Below are 21,814 nucleotides of genomic sequence, written 5' to 3'. Positions count from 1 at the left end.
TTATTTATTTTGTCATTCTTGCCATGAAAAGCATCATCATCTGCTGCAAGGCCTCTGCATTCTGGAAAACATAAAAAAAATAAATAAACATATGAATGGCTAACTTGTAGATGTCTCTGCAAATTAGGCTGAAACATGAAGAAAAAAACTCACCTTTATGCACTTTCCAATCTTCCAGTAAGTTTGTGTTTAATGCATTTTAACACATCTATGTCTTTATGGGGAATTCATTTATTTTCTTCTGCAGCAGGTGCTCTGCATTCTGGAAAAAAAACGTCGGATTTATTTGTTAATTATCTCTACATAATAAAGTTGCATTCTAACTATCAACAACATTGTAACATGTTCCTGCTCCTGTTTCAGTGGAGAGCTAGGAATTTCCAACACAAGCAACAGCGATTTATGGTGACAAGATAAAGGCTTGCCTAATAATGTGACGAGTTGAAAAATGTCTGTACACTAGTACTACAATAGATTATACAACAACATAAGTGGAATGTTACTTTAACAAGAAAACAGTCGAAATACAACATCAAGTTGTGCAATATAAAATATATAATAAAGTTCTCATCAATTTACAGTTGCATCTCAATAAATTACAATGTTATTAAAAAAGTTGTAATAATTGTAATTTCAGTAATTCCATTAAAGAAGTGAAACTTCTATATAGATTTGTTACACATAGACTGATACATTTCTGTTTACTTCTTTTTATTTCGATTATTGTGGCTTACATCTAACGAAATCTCAGAAAACGGTAATATTACTGTAGTATCGTTCGTTGTTGTGTGGGAAGAAGAAGACAGGGTCGGCGATATCAGGTAAATAATATACTTTTATTTTTTCAATGCACAACACGTGTAGCAGTTCAGGTGTGTGTGTGCTCTCTCCTCTCCCCGGCTGCTCCTTCTCTTCTCCTTAAGAAGGGTGTCTCTCCGGCTCAATCACTAGAACAAACAGGTGTTATTTATTATTTCTGATTGGCCTGCTGATTAGCCGCCAGGCTCTGAGCATGCTCTCCCCCGTCATTGGTTGTTCGATCATGCTTACCTCTCCACAATTACTTAAGCCCAGGGCTCCAAACAGGTACAAGGAATGGAACCGAAAAACAGAAACAATTTACATTTTTCAGGAACAGACCTTAATCATTCTGAACAGAAACTTTTACAGTTAAACGACACCGTTTAACTGTAAAAGTTTCTGTTCAGAACGATTAAGGTCTGTTCCTGAAAAAATGTAAATTTTTTCAGTTTTTTGGTCACAGAAACAATGTTTCTGTTTTATATGTCACCGTCGCATTTGTACACATGATTTAAATGATTGTTTTTTGTCTCCCAAATACATATAATAAAGAGAACGATAAAATAACGTTATTACGTTTTTTTATCATTCTCTTTATTATATGAATTTGGGAGACAAAAAACAATCATTTAAATCATGTGTACAAATGCGACAGTGACACATACAACAGGAAATGCCCGCGAAGCAGACAACATAAGCGAGAGTCGTTTCTGATGCGACAAGCTTTTCTTAGAGTTTACCGAGAGCCTGCTCTTTCATGTACAAAGGTATGTTTCGGTTAAGGTTATTGTTACTAAAACTTGTATTTATACTAGAGTAATTAATGATTGTCAATTGTTTTTAGATGAGTGTCCATAAAAAAATTATATTAGTATAATATAAATTATATTTCTCTTATGACAAATCCTCGAATAAATCGATCTTTAATATTAAAGGATGAGGGGTAGATCATAAACATGATGGATAAAGATTGAATGATATGATATATTATCAAACCACTCAAGCATTTTCCATTTGGAGAATTACAGCATTTAATAGCTTAGTCCTTATAAACAATACAATAATAAAATACATTATTTACAAGGCTACTGAAGAATTAACCGAATATGCATTATGATCCGCATAATGCTCACAGTGAAATGAGGTAAGCGCTCATTCTTATTTAAACTATAAATGTCAAGCCGTGATGTGTATTAAGGCCTATGCCAGTCTATAAAAAGATAATATAGCTTGAAACACTTTAATATTTTAGAGAAAGTAATAAAGTTTGAACAACCAATGTTTGGTCTTATTAACCTGCCCATAATTAAACATCATGTAGCCTACTTTTTGATTACTTGAACCGCGGATTAACGACAGCACCAACGGACATAAACAAGATCCGTGCATAACAGGGTATGATCAATATGTGCATAACCAATATGCAAAGTCAAGAGAGTGCAGGACTCCATAGAGTAACGTAAACTATACACACTTGATTATGTAAGGTGTGAAATCAGAAACGCATCTTGCAGCACAAAGCATAACTTATTAAATGTCCATGCTTAATCAGTCATCGATAAGGTCTATCGGTTTTAATAAATCAATCAAGTTATCGTTAGTATCCCTAGTTTAACTAATCGTAAAAGTAGTGTCAATTTTATTAAATTCAATTCAATTCAATTCAGCTTTATTTGTATAGCGCTTTTACAATGTAGATTGTGTCAAAGCAGCTTCACATAAATGGTCATAGTAACTGGAACAGTGTGGTTCAGTAACTGGAACAGTGTGGTTCAGTAACTGGAACAGTGTGGTTCAGGTTTTAGTGTTTAAGTTCAGTTCAGTTTAGCTCAGTTCAGTGTGATTTAATCATTACTGAGAGTTCAAACACTGAAGAGCCAATTCATCGATGCGTAGCTCTACCAATCCTGAACCATGTGAGGCAGTGGCGACAGCGGAGAGGGAAAAAAAAAAAACTTCACCTGATGGGAGTGAAGAAAAAAAAAACCTTGAGAGAACCAGACTCAGTTGGGCACGACCATTTTAATTTCTCCGCTGGCCAAAAGTCTTGTGCAGAACTTCATTCGTCGTGGTTTAGGCTGGAAGATGGCCTCAGCGAAGACTCGTCTGTCCCTGGAGCGTCGCTGGAATCAGACTCATGTTCTCCACTCCCCACGACCATCAGCAGCTCAGGATATGGCCTGGTCCCGGATATGGAATCCTTGGGATCATCACGTCGCTGGTCTTGGATCCAATCAGTGACTCCGCATAATCTGAGGACCTCGGGATGAGTATCCCCAGGTGAAAATAGAGAATAAAGAGAATAATTAGCGTAGCTGCTGTTCATAGTGTATATAAGTAAGATGTAGAAGCCAGTGTGGAACCCGCTAGGTGATGCATTGAGTGTATGCTTTACTAAACAGATAGGTCTTTAATCTAGTTTTGAACTGGGAGAGTGTGTCTGAGCCTCGGACGTTATCAGGAAGGCTATTCCAGAGTGTAGGAGCCATGAAAGAGAAGGCTCGACCTCCTTTACTTGATTTTGCTATTCTAGGTACTACCAGAAGCTCTGAATTTTGAGATCTTAAAGAGCGAGTTGGTTTGTAGTGAGACAGAAGGTTGGTTAGATAAACAGGAGCTAGATTATTTAGAGCTTTATAGGTGAGAAGTAATATTTTAAATTCAATACGAAACTTAACAGGCAGCCAGTGTAGGGAGGATAAAATTGGGGTTATATGATCATATTTTCTAGACCTGGTCAGAACTCTGGCTGCTGCATTTTGTACTAATTGAAGTTTGTTAATAGAGGATGCTGGGCAGCCAGCAAATAGAGCATTACAGTAATCCAGTCTCGAAGTCATAAAAGCATGGACTAGCTTTTCTGCATCTGAGATGGATAGCATATTTCGTAATTTAGCGATATTTCTCAGATGAAAGAAGGCAGTTTTTGTGACATGGGATATATGGTTTTTAAAAGTTAGATTGCTGTCAAATATGACACCCGAATCTTTTATAGTAGAGCTAAAGCTAACTTTGTATCCTTCTAATTGTAAATTGAGTTGCGAGATCTGCTGTGTGCAAGATTTAGGCCCAATAAGTAATAATTCTGTTTTGTCGGAGTTTAAGAGAAGAAAATTGTTGGTCATCCAGTCTTTGATGTCTTTGATACACTCAGTTAGTTTAGAAAGTTCAGACGTCTCGTCAAGTTTAGTTGAAATATATAATTGAGTATCATCTGCATAGCAGTGAAAGCTGATCCCATGTCTTCTAATAATGTCTCCCAGAGGGAGCATGTAAATTGTAAACAGTAAAGGGCCTAAAACTGATCCTTGAGGCACCCCATACTTTACTGGGCAGATTTGTGAAGGCTGTCCATTAAGATTCACAAACTGGTAGCGGTCAGTTAAGTATGACTTAAACCATTGTAGAGCCTGTCCCTGGACACCTGTAGACTTTAAGCGATTTATGAGGATATTGTGGTCAATGGTATCAAATGCCGCACTACGATCGAGTAAAACTAATAGCGAGACGCACCCTCGGTCAGCAGCTAAGAGTAAATCATTGGTTATTTTCACTAAGGCGGTTTCTGTACTGTGGTGAGCCCTGAAACCTGACTGAAACACTTCTAAAAATATTGTTCGTCTGCAGAAAAGAGCATAATTGAGTGGAAACAACTTTTTCTAGTATTTTAGACATAAATGGAAGATTTGAAATAGGCCTATAGTTAGCTAAGTTGTTGGTGTCTAGTTGCGCTTTCTTAATAATAGGCTTAATAACAGCTAGCTTGTAAGAGTTTGGAACATGGCCTATAGATAAAGAAGAGTTGATAATGTTAAGAAGAGGTTCTCCTATAGCAGGTAGCAGCTCTTTCAGTAATTTTGTTGGAATTGAGTCCAGCATACACGTAGCTGGTTTAGAGCTATTTTTAATTTTTACTAACTCTTCATGTTCTATGATTTTGAAGCAGTGTAGGTTATTATTATGATTTAATGAAATATTTACAGGATTTGGAGTATAAGCCGGTGCAGAAAGTTTGGCATCTCCTATTTTTTGTCTAAAGCCTTCTATTTTATTACTGAAAAAATTCATGAAGTCATCACTACTAATTTGCGGTGGAGTAGTTTGTTCCAAGGATGACCGATTATTTGCTAATTTAGAGATGGTGTTAAATAAAAATCTAGGATTGTTATGATTATTTTCTATCAGTTTGCGCAGGTGCTCGGTCCTGGCAGATTTTAGAGCCCTCCTATAGCTGGACACAATGTTTTATACGCAATTCTAAAGACCTCTAAATTAGTTTTTTTCCATTTACGTTCCAGGGCGCGGGTTGTTGTTTTGAGCGCACGAGTATGACTATTATACCATGGTATAGTTTTAATCTCTCTAGCCTTTTTTAATTTGATGGGTGCCACAGTATTTAGTGTGCTAGTAAAGATGGCATCCATACTGCTGGTTACTACATCAAGATCATTTGAGTTTGCGGGTGCATTACGAAATAGAGAAAGATCAGGTAAGTTATTTATAAATTCATCTTTAGTTGACGGAACAATAGTTCTACTAGGGCGGAGTATTGGAGCGGGTTTGCTGATTTCAGGTAAACACAGCTTATATAGTAAGAGGTAGTGATCTGTAATATCATCACTTTGTGGTATAATGTCTACGTCAATAACCTCGATTCCATAAGACAGAATTAGATCTAATGTATGCTTTAAGCGATGGGTTGGACCCACAACGTTTTGCTTTATCCCAAGTGAGTGTATTAAATCCATAAACGCGAGCCCTAATGTATCATTAGCGTCATCTATGTGGATGTTAAAGTCACCTACCATTAGCATTTTATCAGTTTTGACTAGTAAGTCAGAAATAAAATCAGAAAATTCTTTTAGAAATTTGACAAAGGGTCCTGGGGGTCTATATATGGTGATTAAAGCGAGAGATAACATAGGTTTTTGTATAGTATCTGGAAGCTGAACATTAAGCGATAATACTTCAAAGGAGCTAAACATAAGTCAGTTTCTCTGTTTAATAATAAGGAAATCACTAAAGATTGATGCAACTCCACCACCACGACACGTTTGACGAGCCTCATGTTTATATAAGAATCCTGGAGGAGTTGCTTCATTTAAGCTAATATAGTCATTTTATTTCAGCCAGGTTTCAGTGAGACAGTGCATTAAGATTGTTTTCTGTTATTATTTCATTAATGATAAGTGCTTTAGGTGCAAGTGACCTGATGTTTAGGAGACCAAGTTTTACGAAATTTGTATTTTCACTTTCTACTGGTTTTTCTGGTTTGATTCTTAATAGATTTTTTCTGGAGCACACAGTACGTTTATTTCTTAATGACAGCTGTTGCTCCATTTGTTCTTGTCTGGCGGTGAGCTGTTCGGTTATTACCTGTTGTTTTCTTGAAATTTCCGCTAGATGGCGTACTACTTCTTTCAACGACATGACTCAGGAGAGGATGACAGCCAAGCAAGAGATCGTGAGTGGGAGAGAGAGAGCGGATGCCTGTCTGTAACACAAAGAAAAGAAGAAAAAAAATTCAGCGATTATTTCTCCTTACTGGTAAGTGTTGATTTCTGAATTTTTTCCCTCTGTAATTGCCCGCATTCTCCACCAGTTGTATCGAGGCAGAGGGTAAACACCGACACAGTTGGATGAGTTTACAGACAAGTCCCCGGAGGGTGCTTTATTTACAAGTGCAGGGTGTGAATATGGTGCTCTTCTTAGAGGTGAGGTGCTCTGGTGCTCCGGGAAGTCGGTGAAGGACAGTGAGTAGTCGGGTGTGGGACTGTCACGAGCTGGAGTCTGCTGTGGAGGAGAGACAGAGAGACAAGCATTAGTGCAGGGAGTCATTAGTAGAATGAAGCTCATCTTCCTCTGGCGTGGGTTTGGCTTATATGCCTCTCCTTCTGATGAGGTCCAGCTGTGATCGATCCGGTGTTAATGATGATCCAGCTGAGGTGGATCTGCGACCAGGGCGACGTGGCATTTGTGTGCTCGCTACAAAACACATAATGTAATACATACTTTACATATTTACACAGACCTGAGTTTGACCACCCAGAGTGACAAGCTGCTACAAAAGTCACTGCTGGTGAGTATGAAGCATTACTTATAGGGCCAAAATCCTGAACATAGCAGATCTCACAACTTAACCTGCAATTAGAGAAATACAATTTAATATTAGCTTTACTGTAAAAGACCTGTGTTAGCAGCAACTTAACTTTTGAAAATCATATCATTCATCTCACAAAAACTGCCTTCTTTCAGCTGACAAATATCACTGAGATACTAAACATGCAATCAATCAAAGATGCAGAAAAGCTTGTTAATGCTTTTATGACTTATAAGCTGGATTACTGTAATGCTCTGTTCGCTGGTAATAATATAAAATATGACCCTTTAACTCCAATGTTATCCTCTTTACACTGGCTGCCTGTTAAGTTATAAAGCTTTAAAGGTGCTATTGCTAGAACTATTTACTCATTTTCTGTTGTTAAACGAATTAAAATCTACATTATCGATGGTGTAAAAGTTACCATATAAAATTAATCACATATATTAATCACATCACTCTTTCGCCAGAATATGTCAGTGCCTGATCAACATTTCTGTGCTTATTGCCATTTGTAAAACTTTGTGTTTTAAAACATTAAATTATTTGTCTAAAAGGAATACTTCAGCCATGGTGTCATCCTTCCTTCAGCATGCAAAAGTAGATAATGCCCAAGGCTTAGACACACGCTTTCAGTTCAAAACTAAAATAAAGACCTATCTTTTTAGTAAAGCATGTACACAATGCAACACTTAACAGTATGATGCAAGAGTATGCTCCATGAAGGTGAGTGAGTTTGAGATCCACCTGTAGTACACACTCATCCTTAAAGCACCAGGCATTTTGGTAGAAACACTTGTCAGGGTATGTTGACAAGGACAGAGACAAAAGGTGTGGATCCAAGGGCATTTAATGATGGTAACAGGCGGTAACAGAAAAAAAAAAAAACACAAAAATCAAAGTAACAAAATAACAAGAAACAAAAAAACAAAACAAGGAACTATAACAGATAACTAGAAACAAGACTCAAGAACTATGACAGGATACAAAAAAACTTCTCAGAACAACATACCAAACACAACGAACTGACAAATAATGGGACAATGGCTGTATATATAGTTCAAGAAATCAACAACAAAACGGAGACAGCTGTGTATTGCAAATCAGTATAGAATGAAGACCGGGTGTGTGCACGAAGGAATGTATGGACTTGTAGCTCTTGGCAGCTGTAGTTCGCCCTCTGAGTTCATCGCGCCCTCTGGTGGACACAGGCAGTCACGACACTTTTGCTTTATATGTTTGTTTCTGTTTATATAACTGCTATTTTCATTTATAGCACTTAATTTTTTGCATTGACATGTAATATATCTTGTTCAAATACATTATGAACAGCAGCTAGGTAAAATTATTTTTGTTGTTTTCTATTTCCACATAGAAATTCTATCTAATTCTTTTTTATTTCTATATCACTTTTACGATGTAAATTGTAAAAGCAGCTTGTATTAGTGACATTGTAATGTTACGATTTGGTGTGTATTGGACAATTAAGTGCTTAAAATTCTCAAATGTGTACATACATGTTTAGAAAAGGAAAAAGGTTGGTTTTATTTCAAGAAAAGGTGTACATTTTCACTTAAATGTTTTCACATGCTAATATCTGACAGTTGTTCCAATTTTTTTTTTTCAGTTAAAAAGTGGTAAACCATATTATTTAAAAACAAACATATTATTTAAAAACAAACATGTTAGATTAAAGTGCTTAGCAGAGTTTAAAAGTTTTTTGCATAAGCAAGTATTTGTATTATTTGTTAAATAAAAACAGAGATGTATCTTACAGAAGTCAATCCATGTTTAATCCTCATTTTACCAGTTTTCACCAGAAAAAGTTGAGCTGTAAATATGCTGTGAAGTCTGCAATCACCTACACACACACACACACACACACACACACACATACTGGTTTTTGTGGTATAGAAGGACTTTGATCACCAAACAAGTTGGGTGGTTGTATAAGGGGACACCCCTTTCCCGATGTCCTACAGATATAATAAACATATCAAAAATTTTGTTTTCCCTCTGCAGATCTCATACATCACTTTGGATTTTCTATACACATAATAAAATGAATAATTTTACTGTATGATATTATGGTGGTGTACAAGGACAGCCACGCCCCTCCAAAAATGTTCCCGCCTATTACATAATTGGTCTATATAGGGGCCTATTGAATTATTAGGACAGTAATTTTACAACACACACAACATGTTAGTTCTGTGGATTACTGGGACCAATGTATTTTAGAGGTACACGATCATACACAACACACAAACACAACACTATGCTACATTACTAAGACTGAAGTGTTTAAAGAGTACCGGCTCCTAAACAATACACATCTACCCATCATTCAATAGGATAGTGAACAATATGATTCACTGGTCTGGAACATGATCATACACCACACCTATACATTTTAGAAGTACTTTATTAACAATTTAACACAGTGACAAATATAAACAAACAAAAGGATTTAATTGTGAAATCCACCACTATAAAAATAACTAACTAAATAAATAAATAAATAAAATAAATAAATTCAATAGTGTAATCTGTCTATAAAACAGGAGACCATACAAAACACAACAAAAATAACAATATCCACCAACTTAAAATGTATCTTTAAATAAAATTACAAAAAAGTCTTGCCACTAAAGTACCTCACAAAACATTCTTTAACATTGAGCACAAATGCTGCAAATCTTAGTTCAATCAAATTAGTAAATTCTCTTATGAATAACTATATTCTAATTCCATGATACCTTTGTTCACCTTTGAAGCACAAATTAGGATATTTTGGATGTGACCTAAGAATTCTCTGACCCTCCAAAAAAGGTAAAAAATAGGTACAAAAACAAAGTATTCTTGTGAACGAAATCCCTGAACTGTCACTAAAGAGAAGAACATGTTTGACAAAGATGTTATTTGTGTGCACAAAAGTTTTGTAGCTTCATAATAATAAAATTGAAGATTTCTTGTTAACGCTTTTTAATAACTACACTGTAAACGATTTCTGTTGTTTTCACAGTATTATACTGCATTTCTCAACAGTTTTTTACTGTATAAGCTGTGCACAGTGTGTTACTGTATATATTGTTGTTTTCACAGTATAACAATGTATTTTCAACTTTTCTATACTGTGAACATGGTTAACAGTATGTTACTGTAGATTTTATAATGAATTTTGGGGAAAAATCTGTTACTGTGTATCTAAATACAGTACTGCAAATGACCAAGAACAACTCCACACACACTATATATTATGATTATTATGTTTATTTATTTTTAGACAAATTATTTTGTGAAGTAAATAACCTAACCAGTTTCTTCAGACTGTTCAGTGCATTAAACTGTCCCCTGGTTTTCCATTTTTGGGTGCACTTTATAAGGCAACATGGAAATATTAAATAATATTTAATAAACATAACTTTGTGCTAAACCAAAACGTAAATTGGAACAAAAATAAATTGATTCACGTAACCAAAGACTGTTAAACACACAAAATGATTTTAAAGTCAGCTTAAATGTCAGAGTGACCAACCTGCTTTAGACGGATTCAAGAATATTGGGCACCCATGGGCCACCGTAGAGGTCCCATATCTCCGCATTTTCAAAACAACATTTTAAAATACGCACTATCTTAATAAATAAACCACAGAATTGAGTTTAAAGCAACTACATTCTCGCATGAAAAACGGTTAAAACTTTATTTCATAACACATTTATTATCTAGTCATCGAAGACAGGGCATGTCTCAATAATGTCTAGGCCGATTAAAGCATGAGGTTTGCCGGATACATGAGTGATGGAGCGCCGTCATCACCTGGAGGTCAGAATCTCCCCTATCGGCAAAGCACACTTAAAATTAAACATGATATCTAAAAACAAACCACAGATTTGAGTTTGGAAGAGCTACATTCTCGCATGAAAAACTGTTAAAACTTCATTTCGTGACATATTAAACGCAATATTTATGATATGATCTGGCTTTTCTCATCCGCCATTATATTTGCTTGTTGGTGTGAAATGAACTCTGGGAGAAAAAAATATTAATTCTCAAAACACTTCAAGCGAACCTTATTCTTATTGTTAAAGCCAGATATATGTAATATTTTCGCTGGTAAAGTGAGAAGAAAAAAACAATATTACTATTTTATCAATATCACGTTTGCACTGGTTCGGTTCAGCACACAAACGACACCGAATCGGATTGAACCGTTTGCTCGGGAATTATTTTATCACACGTGTTCACAAGCACATTATGTGTATAAATGTGTGTGGCCGAGCAGTATAACGAAATAGTAATGATTCATTGTTGTGTCTTACAATAATATACAAAAAGGAATCGGTTTTAGGCGGATTCGACTCTTTACTGTTCTAAGGAGCCGATTCATAAAGCCGAGCCGACTCGATTCGACCTTCACCAGGCAAGCAATGGCTCTTCTAATTTGAAATCCACCTGTCGCCTTTTCTTCCAGTGAATTCATCCTCGGTAAGTGTTTAAAAGTTAAATTCTGTTCGTTAAAGGATTGTTTTGTGTATATTTACGTGTAGTGTGTGTGTAATTTAAAATAATTAACCAAGTTACTTTAGTTGTACTGTAAGTTAGGTACTTATGTCACGTTATTCGACGCCAGACCGTGTTTGTAGTGTTTGCGAGGTATTAGATAAGGTAATTACAGTGAGTTTATCTTGAGTGAGTTTTTGACCATAGTAACGTTAAGTTACCTGAAAAAAAAACGTAACTTTTACTTGGGGTTAACTGCATTAATGAATTCTCTATTTCAGCACAACACTGAGATGAAGGCAAAGTCACCATGAAAAGTTAAACGTTTAACGTTAAGGTAAGCTCTGGTCTTCATGTGGTCATTATGACCAAGTTATCATTATGGTTAAATTTGTAAACTGTAAGTTTGTTATTCAAACTAAACTCACAATGAGGTCAGCAAGTCTAACTGTTTTATTAAATTGAGCTGATAATAAAATTCAGTTGATGTCTTTTAAGCTAACGTTAATATTAACATAATTTATATTAATTGTCTATTTCTCACTGGTTAATGAGCTTATTGTATAGTGTGTCATTAATTGTACATTTTATTTTTGGTGTTCAGGTGTAGGGAATGATTTGTATACAAATTTATTTGAACCCCATACAGATTTGTATGGTTGTACCATAGATTTAGATTATTAAATTTTAAGTCTTATTTTACTCTTATTATATTTATCTTTTTTGCACCTTTAGCAATTGATGCTGAAAAACTGATGCTACCAATCACTCCTCTCTTGATTATTCAAGGTAATGTTGATGTCTTCCTTATTTTTATTAGATTTTGAAATGTCAAGTTGTTCACAGATTTGTTGTGAGGAGTTTCATGTACAACCTCTTTTACTTCTTCTTCCAGTAGCGACGCAGTGGCACAGTAGGTAGTGCTGTCACGTCACAGCAAGAAGGTTGCTGGTTCGAGCCTCGGCTGGGTCAGTTGGCTGAATACAATGGCATAATGATTCTGCTTGCTCACAGGAGGTACTTGATTTAGTTTTCCTCAAGCGATACATCAGTTTTTATGAGTAATGCGTGACACTTGAATTGAAGGGACAGTTCACCCAAAAATGAAAATAATGGCATCTTTGGCATCCTCCACTTGTTTCAAAATAGTTCGATTTTTTTTTTGTTCCATTGAACACAAACACATATTTTTTTTTAAAGAAATTTGGTTCAAATATGGATGTCAATAGTTTCTGGTTTCTAACATTCTTCAAAATATCTGCTTTAGTGTTCAACAGAAATTTAAATGGATTTAAAACACATGGAGTAATGGTGGCAGAATAGTAAACTATCCTTTTAAATATTTTATTCTGAGACTTATTTATATGTGTCTTGTCTTTTGCCATATTGTCTTTCTAGCTCAGATTGTGATGGACCTGGAATGTGACACCAGTTACTCTTAAGTCAAGAACCAAATAAAGCACAGATGTGGAGGGATCTGCAACTAAACTAACTGGAGGAAAGGAACCTTTAGGTAAAATCACCTGCTTTATTTAGATCTGAAGTATTTTATTTGGCATAGAGTATTATTTTTTTTATTCTTATTCTAATTTTATGTTATGTATATACTGAATATAAGTCATTTAAATTCCACAAATGATTGAATATATAATATCATCTAGATGTCTTATTTTTTATTGTCTTAAACATTGGTGCTCAACCCTGTTCCTGGAGATCGACCTTTCTGCAGAGTTTAGCTCCAACCCTGATCAAACACAACTAAACAAACTAAATAGTATCTGAAGGAGCACTTGGTAAATAAAGACAGGTGTTCTTGATAAAGGTTGCAGGTAAGCTCTGCGGAAAGGTAGATCTCCAGGAACAGGGTTGAGCACCCCTGATCTAAATGCTCAAAAATGCTGTTTCAGAGGTGAGGTTGGATGTAGTTCAGAAATAGATTCATTAGGATCAATGCTTAAAGTAAATGTTTACTTCTCTCTGTAGACCAAACATGCTTAGTATCCCACACATTTTAATGAATTATTTATTTTGGTTACTTTTACATCTATATATGGGTAAGCAAGTATTAAATAAATAAAATTATTTTAAACCACTTAACCAAATGACTCTATTACCCTAGCTTCTGGGAAAAAAACATGTAAAATAACAGATTTTTTTTTTTTTACAGTGTGGGTGAACATACTACCTTGATGTCCAACAAAGACTGCACAAGAGCTCATTTGATGGCACATATTCTGTCCTGTCTACATCTCTGACGAAGTGCTTCGACATCAGTGAGTAATAAATCTTCATATTATCATGCATTAAGGATTTCTGTAATTCTTCTTTAATGTTAGTTTGTAATCAGCAGTGACTGTTTTAAAATTTGGTATTTAAATTATTCTTAACGTTTTACTGATGCTGTGCACAGTAACGTTATGATGATTTAATTTGAGGAAATGTCACTGGAGAGGTGTAATAATATTTATTTGTCTCACTGACATGCCATCACTGCATATTGAAATACAGTAATACGAATTGACCGCAAAATATTATCACAAACATTTCATGTAATAGACTGCTTGACTACTCTTAATTTCTTTGCTCAACTTTAACACATTTGATCGTGTCGCTGCACCTCTCGGCAGATTTTGCCAAAAATGAATGCTTAGTGATTACTTTGTTTTATGCGAACCAAATGTCAGTAACTCATCATTAGCATTATTTTTTTTTTAAATCACCCATGGCTTTCATGTTCTCTAACGTAATCTTGTCTGTAAGTTAGAAGTAGATTTTCACATGTTAAAAGCCTAAAAGTACTTGATTAACATTAGTCACGTTAAATTAATTATTTTATTTATTTATTTATTTTTAATATGTAGCCTCTTAAGGTCAGAATTAACTGTGTTTACCCCTCTTAAATTCGTGGAAGTGCTAGAGTGGTCATGGAATCAGATATTCAAGCTATACAGAGTCAGACATTAAGTTAAGATGAGACTTTATTTTTTACATACCTGTGTGGACACTTGACTAGTGTTGACTTGACTGATCTTTTCCCCATTAACGTTAGTGTAATTGTAAATAGACAACAATCTGTATTTTGCCAACAAAAACGATAAAAAACAGTGTTTTATATATATAAAACAGCAGTACAGTGTTTGGTTTCTGAATGAATGAAATAATTTGAGGCATGATTAGTTTTTACTCCAGTGATTGATTTTGCTTGTCGTTTTTGCAGGATCATCAGAAGTGCTCCTGCCCTTTTTCACTGTCCCTTTTCCACAACATCATTTGGCCTTCATCATTTCGTGTCTTGTAGCAGTATTTTCATCTGTTTTTAAAATTGTAATACTTTTTGATGCATTAATTGTTGACTGGTTTTACTGATCAATTTTTCATTAGTGTTCTGTTGCTGTGTTATATTGAATAATTGCTACTGTTTCAGTAGGGTTTACACAATAAACTTTTATTGTGAAGTTAAAGTTTCATATTCTTTAATTTTCTTGTATTTCTTGAACAGTTAAAATAACATTTGTGCAATTTTTGAACTTTTTGCTCTTTATAAAGTAGCACTATTAAATACAATAAAATAACATTTAATAACTGTAAAATACTATACAGTAATAATGAAAGTAACGTTAAAATACCGTAGTTCTGCATGGTAAAAATGTACAGTAAAATACTGTTTTCAGTTTTGCAGTATGTGTATTACTACTGTAATTGGTGTTACAGTATAAAAAGAAAACAGTAAAATGATGTATTACATTTTACAGTAAATCTAATACTAAAGTAATTAGTATTACAGTAATGTTACTGTTTTATGAAATACAGCAGCTACTGGATAATTGTTGCCAGTAACTTACTGTTAATTTAACAAGAAATCGTTTACAGTGTACACACTACGCATCATTTACAAAGCATTAGCATCTAGTGAATACATTATCTGTTAAGCATTAACTCTACATTAATTAACGTTAGTAAGCAGTTTGAACTGCAGCTACAAATACTGTATTCTTGACTTAAAACCACATTTATATTGTGCTTAATAATTGTACTTCCATACTCTGTTCATGATTTTTTCATGACTAAATTAAGTATCGCATCATTTACAAACCAGTTGTATTTAAGAGTAGTTGGAGGTTTTTAAGATCATTCAGAATGAGTTTGTTAAATTCAGTAATTTATATATCAATTACTTTTATACATTTATCTTACTATTGAGGCATATATTAATGGTTACTATGTGTTAATAAATGCTTTATTAACTCAACCTTATGCAGTTTTGTGACCTAAAGTGAGAACTATTTATGCTTTATAAATCCCTTATAAATGACAACTAAAGTTGTTTAGTTGTTACTGAGCAACAAATGAACAATAATCTTTGCAATCTTTTCTAAAAATTAAAATTGCTGTTAAATGATGATGCCAAATCATCTAAAGAATGCTAAATAACAGGATTGTCAAAATACGTCATAAAACTGGATAAAACAACAACATAACAATTTAACAATATGATAAGATGCAATGTTCAAACTTTACAGTCATTTTATTTTAGATAAGGTTGCAAAAAAATGTATTTTTTAATTTAAAGTACAGTTTCATTTGTGTATCTTCAAATGAATAGGAATGAATAAAGTCATTTTTATTCATTTTTCCTGTTTAGAATTTAACTGACTCTGTTAACTTATATCTATCTCAACTGACTGTCATTTATTAGGGGTTTATAAAGCATAAATAGTCCTCACATTATATTAGGTCACGAAACTGGATAAAGTTTAGTTAATAAAAAATTTATTAACATATAAATTAACTATTAGTAAATGCCTGAATACTAAGATTTATAAATGTTAATTTTAATAGTTTATTAATCATTTACCAACTCATTCTGAATTATCTTAAAAAACACCAACTATGCTTAAATAACTGGTTTGTAAATAATTCGATACTTAATTTAGTAATGAAAAATAAATCATTAACAGAGTATGAAAGTACAATTATTAAGCACATTATTAATTTGGTTGTAAGTCAAGAACAGAGCATTTGTAGCTGCAGTTATAAATTGCTTACTAACGCTTATTAATATAGAGTTAATGCTTAACAGATAATGAATTCTTTATTTGCTAATGCTTTGTAAATGATGCACAGTGTGCAGTTGTTATAAAGTGTTACCGATTTTTTTTATTCCATCAGAAGATGATAGGTTTTTGATTCCTTTCTGGACTTTGTACATCTCTGGACCCATGCTGTCTATATATAACGCTAAATCCTTAATAACAATTTAAATTTTTGGTTAAACAAACCCTTTTAGTAACAGGTGGAAATCCACAAAAAACCAAGGACTAATAACCAGTCCACAACAAGAAATTGCCAAATTGACAAATTCATCTGTTAGCTTCTTAAAGGTAATCAAACAGATTTCTCTAGTGAGATGAACTAATAATAATAATAATAATTCCTTACATTTATATAGCGCTTTTCTGGGCACTCAAAGCGCTTTACACAGTGCTACTCGCTTACCAGTTTTGCACTAAGAAAAAAAAAAACTACAAAAACAACCAAAGTGCTTATTGTTACAGAATGACATCAAAAGAGACAGTGTATGTAACCTCACTTATCTAGGGCTCTCTTTTTTAAGCTAATACCCCGATTTCTCACAAAATCACGTATGTTCTGTGCACTACGTCTATCCAGAACAGGGTGCTCAGCAGATTTGCATTGCTGGCATTCATGCTTAGTTGCCAGTGATCCTTTGGCAATATGACCCTTAAAATGTTTCATCACAGCAGTGATTTCAACATTAGTCCAAGGCACTTTCTGACATCTCCGTGGGATTTGAGGTTCTGCCTCATTCTCACTCTCTGTACAAAAGAAGTTCTGACTTTTTGAGCTCATGTACTTACATTGGAGGCATTGTAATTTAAACCTCTGGTACCTTCAAGGACTTCTGTGGTGTCAGTATTCAGTGGCATCTGAACCCCTGCAGAAAATAGGTAATATAATAATGAGGATACCCAGAAGTAAAACTCAGAGAAAAAAAAAACAATTTCTTAAGGCCTGTTAGTTTTCTATAAGCTGCATTTATCAATTTTTGTCCAAACATAATTTATATTGTGTTAGAAATGCTGGATAATATATATCTTTAACTGTATTAAAAAAAAAAAAACAACTTAAGCATACCAGTATTACTGGCATCTCTAGCAGTTCCAGCACTCCCATCATCAGCAGTTCCAGTTCCATCATCTTCAGAACCACTTTCTTCATGATCGCTGTCATCGCAATCTGTTATTTGGATCTCATCTTCAAATAACATTTAATTCAACATGAAAAACATACATATCTGGATTCAGAAGTCAAATAGCAATCATACAGCATTTATGAAACATGCCAAATGACACTACATCTTTTGCTGTGTTCACACCAGATATGGATAAAGTGTCAAGCACAAGTGATTTACATGTTAACTCACTGCAAAGATGCAAATAAATATCCTGGGGCGCAAATTGTGCAATTGAGGTGGAGTGAATTGTGCAAATCGCTTGAGTTGGAATATCTGAACTTCAGTGGACATTGCACACCGCGTTAACGAGCTATCTCTTGTTATGACATAGTGCCTGTTGTTGTTGTCTGTGGGGAAATCCTCCTGCCGACATCTGACAACAGCTGATCAAACTGGGCTGGGCTCAGTCTGAAGCAAACTAAAAGCCTCTATCATCCAGGAACAGTTTCTGGGGGAGTTGATAAACTCACAAATCTGGGTGCACCTCTGAAAGTGTCTAGTGAACTCAGACATGGCGCCAAACAAAATTTTCAGCCTTCATAAAGCACATAAACACAGCTATTCTCCTAATAAGCCATTTAGCAATGATGATAGAGTCACCGAGCAAACAGAAGCCCTGCCCATGACGAGAATTTGACCTACGAATGACGCGAGTAAACTCAAAATGTTCACGCGTCTATTTAAGTGCGAATAGTGTGATTTATTCATGCATACCGTGTCTGGTGTGAACACAGCATTACAATGCACAAGAAATAAGTCATATGACTTTCCTTAAACCTCCCTGTGAGTGTGTAAGACCCTATGTGCTACTCACACAATAATGGACATACCTTCAATCTCAATGTCATCAAGTGATTTGCCTTGAATATTAGGAAGACAACCCTTTTCCATTGCTAGCAGAAGTTTTGAAATCTTTGCTAGCTGAGTAGTGGCTTCTGGCAGTCGATAATAATCACGGTGTACACGAATGTCATGCCCTAAAAAGTCTGCTACCTGATCTAACTCATTGTTTTTCAGGTTTAGAATTTGGGAGAGAGTAGCCACATGTTTACGCAAATAAGTAGATCTCAGAAACTCTGGATTCTGAGCTCCACATTCATTAGCATATACCCTCAGAGAATCCTGACCTCTATAGTGACTTTGGCAGTTTGGTCGAGCAAACAGGAATGCATTACTGTCCAGCACTCCACACTCACTTCTCCTGCTGACCAGCAGCGTCAGGGCATCAACCATATCAGGAGAGAGAAGAATGGCTACCTTTCTTCCTCTCTTTCCCCTGATCTCAACTCGACTAAAGTGGCTGCAGAGTCTCTGCTCAAACTGGCTCAGGCCCATCGCCACATCATCATGAAGAGCAGTGCTGTCCCTTTCTCTGAAACCCTTTAACAGCTGTAATAACGTTCGTTGTTGAGGGAAGAAGAAGACAGGGTCGGCGATTCAGGTAAGCAAATATTTTATTTCTTGTTTAATGCCACCACACAGGTAACGGTGTATGTGTGTGTGTGTGTGTGCTCTCTCCTCTCCCGACTGCTCCTCCCGTTCTCCTTAAGAAGGGAGTCTCTCCGGCCCAATCACTAGAAAGACAGGTGTTATTTATCATTTCTGATTGACCCGCTGATTAGCCGCCGGGCTCCTAGCATGCTCTCCCCCCTGATTGGGTGTTCGATCACGCTTACCTCTCCACATACCCCCACCGCCCGCCTCAGGCCGGGGAGCCGTCCGGCCTGCAGCCCTCCCCCCCCCCCGCCCTCGAGAGGAAGTCGGCTACAGCCATTTGTACACCCGGCCTGTGGATCACCTTGAACTTAAAAGGCTGTAAAGCTAGATACCAACGGGTGATCCGCGCATTGGTATCCTTCATGCGGTGAAGCCACTGGAGAGGAGCGTGATCTGAACAGAGAGCGAATTCCCTACCCAGGAGGTAATAGCGGAGAGTGAGAACGGCCCACCTGATCGCCAGGCACTCCTTCTCTATGGTGCTGTACTTAGCCTCACTCTTGCTGAGTTTGCGGCTAATGTACAGCACCGGCCGTTCCACTCCCGCCACCTCCTGCGAGAGAACCGCCCCCAGTCCCCGATCGGATGCGTCCGTCTGTAAAACAAAGGGGAGAGCAAAGTCAGGAGCGTGCAATAGCGGCCCCCCGCAAAGTATAGATTTTACCTTTGAGAAGGCCTGTTGGCACTGCTCCGACCATTGGACGGTATCCGGTCCCTCCTTTTTAGTGAGATCAGTCAATGAGCTGACAAGGGCCGAATAATTAGGGACAAAACGCCTATAATAACCTGCCAGCCCCAAAAACTGTCTCACCTCCTTTTTGGTCTTAGGTCTCGGACAGGTTGCAATGGCTGCAGTCTTATCAATTTGGGGCTGCACCTGCCCGTGACCTAAGTGGAAGCCCAGATACCTTACCTCCACTCGCCCAATTGCGCACTTCCGTGGGTTGGCCGTGAGCCCGGCCCGTCTCAGCGCCGACAATACCGCCCTCAAATGTTGCATATGCCGCTGCCAGTCATTACTGTAAATGATGATATCATCTAGATAAGCAGCGGCATATGCTGTGTGAGGGCCGAGTATTTTGTCCATCAGGCGCTGAAACGTCGCCGGTGCCCCGAACAGCTCGAACGGAAGCGTCACAAATTGGTGCAATCCAAACGGCGTAGTGAAGGCTGTTTTTTTGCGGGATATTGGAGATAAGGGGATCTGCCAATAGCCCTTCGTTAAATCCAATGTCGAGTAATATCGAGCAGCACCTAACCGGTCGAGCAACTCGTCAATACGCGGCATTGGATAAGCGTCAAATTTCGACACAGCATTCACCTTGCGATAATCCACACAGAACCGGACCGAGCCGTCCGTCTTAGGCACCAAGACAATCGGGCTGGCCCAGTCGCTGTGGGATTCTTCTACTACTCCCATTTTCAACATATTATTCAATTCTTCCTGAATCACTTTTTTCTTGTGTTCAGGTAGGCGATACGGCCGGGTCCTAACGACCACGCCCGGTTCGGTCTCGATATGGTGCTGAATCAGGTTAGTACGACCGGGCAGGGGCGAAAATACGTCAGAGTATTCACGTTGGAGGTGCCGGATGTCGAGGAGCTGGCTCGCTGAGAGATGATGGCCCCCGGTGACCAGAGCGCTTGGCCGTTCTCGGCCGGAGCTCTCCGGCCCCAGGTCATCCTCGTTAGTAACAAGCGTAGCCAGCGCCACGTCCTCCGGCTCCCTCCACTGCTTAAGCAGATTAATGTGATAAATCTGACGCGAGTCAGCCCTGTCCGAACGAACCACCTCGTAATCGAGATCACTGACTCGTCGTGTGACCACAAACGGCCCTTGCCACTTGGCGAGTAATTTAGAGCTGGAAGTGGGTAGCAGTACAAGTACTTTATCTCCCTGTGAAAATTTACGGAGTTTAGTGCCCTTATCATATCGCCGGCGTTGGTCATCCTGAGCCTTAAGCAAATTCTCTGTAGAGAGCCGCCCCAGTGTGTGGAGTTTTGCTCTAAGGTCCAGGATATATTGAATTTCATTCTTACTATTAGAAGGCTCGTCCTCCCAAGCCTCTCTAACAACATCCAAAACCCCTCTGGGCTGTCTGCCGTAGAGAAGCTCGAAGGGGGAAAACCCCGTGGAGGCTTGGGGAACCTCCCGCACAGCGAATAATAAGGGCTCCAACCACTTATCCCAATTTTTCGCGTCCTCGTGAACGAATTTATGGATCATTGATTTAAGCGTGCGATTAAATCTTTCCACCAGCCCGTCTGTTTGTGGGTGATAGACGCTGGTGCGAATAGATTTAATGCCCAATAATCCGTAAAGCTCGCGCATCGTGCGTGACATGAACGCGGTGCCTTGATCAGTGAGAATCTCCTTGGGGATTCCCACACGGGAGATGAGGCGAAACAGCGCCTCCGCAACGCTCTTTGCTGAGATGTTACGGAGCGCGACTGCTTCCGGGTAGCGGGTTGCATAATCCACCAGAACTAATGCAAACCGATGCCCGCGTGCAGATCGCTCTAATGGCCCGATGAGATCCATACCAATTCTCTCGAAGGGGATCTCCATAATTGGTAAAGGGCGCAATGGCGCTTTTGGGGTGGCCGGCGGATTTACCAGCTGACATTCACTGCACGCCGCGCACCATCTGCTGAC

The 21,814-nt window shown here is 37.2% G+C and overlaps 1 protein-coding gene and 2 long non-coding RNA genes across 4 annotated transcripts in view; 1 reads left to right on the top strand and 2 right to left on the bottom strand.

Moving 5' to 3' along the window:
* Positions 1-2,453: 2,453 nt before the first annotated feature.
* LOC141375889 (uncharacterized) lies at positions 2,454-7,424 on the bottom strand. Its single transcript, XR_012384696.1, has 2 exons — positions 6,481-7,424; positions 2,454-6,295 (listed from the first exon to the last, which is right to left on the bottom strand). It is a non-coding gene; the product is annotated as an uncharacterized lncRNA (long non-coding RNA).
* A 2,390-nt stretch (positions 7,425-9,814) lies between these two features.
* LOC101882501 (uncharacterized) overlaps positions 9,815-21,814 on the bottom strand; it is a 29,027-nt gene continuing 17,027 nt past the window's right edge. Inside the window, exons 12-16 of the mRNA XM_073910960.1 lie at positions 17,562-17,681; positions 17,317-17,361; positions 16,884-17,242; positions 15,274-16,817; positions 9,815-9,898 (exon numbers count right to left, since the gene is read on the bottom strand). Of these exons, the coding sequence (XP_073767061.1) occupies positions 17,667-17,681 (15 nt within the window). The 3' untranslated portion in view covers positions 9,815-9,898; positions 15,274-16,817; positions 16,884-17,242; positions 17,317-17,361; positions 17,562-17,666. The remainder of the gene's footprint in view (positions 9,899-15,273; positions 16,818-16,883; positions 17,243-17,316; positions 17,362-17,561; positions 17,682-21,814) is intronic.
* LOC137488260 (uncharacterized) lies at positions 10,688-14,865 on the top strand. Of its 2 annotated transcripts, none has more exons than XR_012384690.1 (7): positions 10,688-11,390; positions 11,687-11,742; positions 12,141-12,194; positions 12,301-12,422; positions 12,804-12,918; positions 13,573-13,678; positions 14,623-14,865. It is a non-coding gene; the product is annotated as an uncharacterized lncRNA (long non-coding RNA). The 2 variants fall into 2 exon arrangements; XR_012384691.1 differs by lacking the exon at positions 10,688-11,390 and adding an exon at positions 11,490-11,570.

Source organism: Danio rerio, chromosome 8 (genome assembly GCF_049306965.1).
Source record: "Danio rerio strain Tuebingen ecotype United States chromosome 8, GRCz12tu, whole genome shotgun sequence".
NCBI classification, from domain to species: Eukaryota; Metazoa; Chordata; class Actinopteri; order Cypriniformes; family Danionidae; genus Danio; species Danio rerio.
The sequence above is the reverse complement of the archived record's forward strand: the minus strand, read 5'-3'. Positions and strand labels throughout refer to the sequence as shown.